Source organism: Protobothrops mucrosquamatus, unplaced genomic scaffold (assembly GCF_001527695.2).
Source record: "Protobothrops mucrosquamatus isolate PMUCROS unplaced genomic scaffold, P.Mucros_1.0 scaffold962, whole genome shotgun sequence".
Classification (NCBI taxonomy): domain Eukaryota; kingdom Metazoa; phylum Chordata; class Lepidosauria; order Squamata; family Viperidae; genus Protobothrops; species Protobothrops mucrosquamatus.
In genome coordinates, this window is record NW_015387206.1 from 485128 (window position 1) to 489381 (window position 4254).

Sequence of the window (4254 nt, forward strand, 5' to 3'; positions counted from 1 at the left end):
TTTATTCTAATTCTTTGTTTTTCTTTTGTTTCTACCATGCTGGGCAGAAACTGAAAAAAATCCTTATTTTCCTTGTTTTGCCATGAAGAGGCTGTGAGGTGGCAGCCCCTTGGTGGGTTTTATCAATCAGAATAGAGGTAGAAGGGACCTTGGAAGTCTTCTAGTCCAACCCCTTCCTCAAGCAGGAGACCCTATACCATTCCACATTGTCCAGTCTCTTCTTAAAAGCCTCCAGTGATGAATGGAATAGAGTTGGAAGGGACCTTAGAGGTTGTCTAATCCAGCCCCCTGCCCAAGCAGGAGACACTATACTATACCATTCCAGACAGGTGGCTGTCTAGTCTCTTCTTAAAAGCCTCCAGTGATGAAACACCCACCACTTCTGAAGGAAAACTATTCCCCTGGTTAATTGTCCTCACTGTTAGAAGATTTCTTCTCAGTTCACTTCGATTAGTTTCCATCCATTGTTTCTTTTTCTAGTGCTTTGAAAAATAGGTGCACCCCCTGTTCCTTGTGGCAGTCCCCCCAATATTGGAATACTGTTGTCATGTCACCCCTGGTCCATCTTTACTCTAGACTGGCCATAAAGAATTCCTGCAACTGTTCTTCACATGTTTTTGTCTCCAGGCCTTTAATCATTTTAGTTCCCCTTCTTTGCCCTTTTTGCAGGGTCTCAATATCTGTTTTGTAATGTGGTGACCAAACCTGGATGCAGTATTCCAGGTGTGGTCTTACTAATTTACTTGCTCTTTATAAAGCTATACTAATCCTTCTTGTGATTTTGATTCTACGACTCTTGTTTATACAACCAGGGATTTTATTAGCTTTTTTGGAAGCTTTTTCACACTGCTGGTTCATGTTTAAGTGATTCACAACTGGACTCCAAGGTCCCTCTCACAGTTAACTGTTCTTGAGCCAGGTTTCGCCTAATCTGTATTTGCACCTTTAGGTTTTTCTGCCTACGTGTAAAACCTTGCTTTTCTCCACACTAAATTTCATGTTGTTGGATAGGGCCCATTGTTCTTTTTTTTTTTTTATAACAAACGTTATTAGTTTTCCACATATTTAGAAAGCACCCTATTTGATCCCTAAATTTTGAGTGTTAATGTATTGCTAGTTTAACCATGGTTTCTGGTGCTGCTGCCCTTGGTGAAGTGATTCCAGTGGTTGGGTCGATGCACTGGCTGAAAGAAAGTGGCTGACGTTGGAGCCCAAAGTCTATCTTGGGCAGGTAGGACCACCAGGTGGAGGTTTTGGCCACAGGATGCCATCAGCCTCCCTTTGGGGAAGTGGGGGTCTCAACCCCCACCATGAGGTATTGCTGACCCCGATGAATATATTTATACCCTCCCTAAATTATAAAGAAATAATAGAAAGCCATTTTAGGAGGACCCCATGTTCAGTCTGTGGTGGCCCAAAGAACAATATCCGTGAATAACTACATAGGTTATTCTCTCTGCATTAGAGCTACCTCACATATACAAAGTCTATGGGATGGGGGTCTTTGCTGTGTTTTCTCACATCATAGAGCCGTGGTGGCGAACCTATGGCACGTGTGCCACAGGTGGCACGCAGAGCCCTCTCTGTGGGCACGCGTGCCATCTCTGTGGGCACACGTGCCTCGGCCTTCAGCTGGGTTTTATAAAACCTTTTTACTTTAGGCCTCCACCGCCGTGTGCAAAAAAAAAAAAAAGGTTCAATCAATCAATCAATTTCAACTTGCAGGGGAAAAAAAGATCTCGCAAAGTTGGAACTGATTGATTTAACTTTTTAGTCCGACCCAGTCTGCCATTACCACCGCAGCCACGCCCACCCAATGGGCCACGCCCACCCGACACTCGATGATACGTAAGTGAGTTTTGGATTGCAGTTTGGGCACTCGGTCTCTAAAAGGTTCGCCATCACTGTCATAGAGCATCACACACACCCAACTGAGAAAAAGGAAAAGGCAGGGATCATTAATAATTCAGGCAGGCAAATGGGGAGCAACAGGGAAAGCCGTGATAGCGCAGTGGTTAGAATGCAGTATTGCAGGCTAATTCTGCCGATCGCCAGCAGTTTGATTCTCACCGACGCAAGGTTAATTCAGCCTTCCATCCTTCCGAGGTCTGTAAAATGATGACCCAGATTGTTGGGGGGCAATATGCTGATTCTTTATACCGTTTAGAGAAGGCCGTAAAGACTGTGAAGCGGTATATATGTCTAAGTGCTATTGCTATTCTGTCAGCCATCATGAATCTCTCTTCTTTTCTTTTTGCTTCATCCAGCAGGTGACACCGGGAAAACTGTTCCAGTTTTTTCTGCGCTTAGCCCTGCAACTGAGAAGGCGCCGGAAAGTATGCTGGGTGGAGAAATACTTCGATAGAAGGTCCCCTCAGAGGAACCAGGAGAGACTCTTCAGGTGCTCTGAGGGCGGGATATCCTTTGCTCACAAATCCCTAATTTTGATTAACCGGAAGCTGGACATGGGGAATGGATCCCATCTGTGTTTGAAGTGTGGGAACTCGTTTTGTGGTTGTGAAGCTTTCCCAAACATCTCCAGAGCCACCCTGGACTGAAGCCCTACAAATGTGGAGAGTGTGGGAAGCATTTTGCTAAAGGCTGGGACATCGGAGCTCCTTAGCGTATCCACCAGGGAAAGAGACCTCAGGAAGGTCTCAGTGTTTTTCCAGGCCTCAGAACAGCCCAACTGAAGAGAAACCCCTGCAATTGTGTGCAATGTGGATTTTGCTTTTCTCAAAACTCAGAGATGCTTAAACATCAACAAATCCACACTGGACAAAAACCTTATCAATGTCTGGAGTGTGGGAAATCTTTTGTTCGAAAAACAAGTCTCAAAATCCACAGGAAAATTCACATGGAAATAAAACCTTATAAATGCTTCAAGTGTGGAAAATGTTTCACTCGGAGTTCATCACTTTGCAATCATACTAAAACACACACAGAGGAGGAAAGCAGAACGTGCCTAGAATGTGGGAAATATTTTTCCAGCAAATCAACCCTGCGGCGACATCAGAGAATCCACACTGGGGAGAGACCTCATAAATGTCTGGAGTGTGGAAAATGTTTTTCCAGCAAATCAACCCTGCAGCGACACCAGAGACTCCACACTGGGGAGAGACCTTATGAATGTCTGGAGTGTGGGAAATGTTTTTCCCGCAAATCACTCCTGCAGCAACACCAGAAAATCCACACTGGAGAAAGACCCCATGAATGCCCAGAATGTGAGAAACGATTTGGGCGTTCTTCCACACTTCGGAGACACCAAAAGACACACACGAGAGAAAAACTCTACAAATGTAACGAGTGTGAGAAATGTTTTTCTCTAAAGGGAAGTCTTTTTCGACATCAGATAATCCACACAGGGGAGAAACCCTATCAGTGCATTGAGTGTGGAAAATTTTTTCGTACGATATCAGGCCTCGGACATCATGAGAAAATTCACAGAGGGGAAAAAAATTTCAAATGTTTAGACTGTGGGAGAGCATTTATTCATTCATCTCTCCTTAGACGTCACTGGCAAATGCATACAGGAGAGAAGCCACATAAATGCTCGGAGTGTGATAAATGTTTTTATCAGAAAAATAGACTTTTGATACATCAGAGAACCCACAGTGGAGAGAAACCATATAAATGTTCCGAGTGTGGGAAGTCTTTTTCTTGCCAAGAATATCTTAGAAAACACGAGACGATTCACACAGAAAAGAAGCCTTACAAGCCTGTGCAGAAAAATAAAATGTGCTCAGAATGTGGGAGATGTTTCTCCCAAAGGACACACCTAATTCGACATGAGAGACTTCACACTGGAGACAGGCCCTATCAATGCCCAGAATGTGACAAGCGATTTGTGGAGTCTGCTGAACTCCGGAGACACCAGAGGGGGCACACAGGAGAGAAGCCCTATAAATGTGGGGTGTGTGCGAAAGGTTTTCTCACAGCAACACTGCTTCGAGTTCATGAGAGAATCCACACAGGGGAGAAGCCCTATAAATGTGTGGAGTGTGGGAAATGCTTTTCCCGAAAACAACACCTCGGAAATCATCAAAAGGTCCATAAAAGAATGAAGCCATAAAGACTCATAGTGTGTAGAAATGGTTCCTTAAGAGGGAGATATCAGAAAACTCACATGGGAAAAGGCCTAACAGGCCCTGACGGTGGAACAGTTTTTCATAGTTGTTCAACCCTTAGAAGTCATGTAAGAATTCCTAAAGAGCGGGGGGGGGGGGGAATTGGACACTCTTAGATCATGAGAGA

General features: G+C 44.4%; 1 protein-coding gene across 1 annotated transcript in view; it reads left to right on the top strand.

Annotated features, from left to right (window-relative positions):
* Positions 1 to 4215, top strand: part of LOC114922812 (zinc finger protein 420-like) — a 48608-nt gene extending 44393 nt beyond the window's left edge. Inside the window, exon 5 of the mRNA XM_029284808.1 lies at positions 2866 to 4215. Within this exon, the coding sequence (XP_029140641.1) occupies positions 2866 to 4072 (1207 nt within the window). The 3' untranslated portion in view covers positions 4073 to 4215. The remainder of the gene's footprint in view (positions 1 to 2865) is intronic.
* The last annotated feature ends 39 nt before the right edge of the window (positions 4216 to 4254 follow it).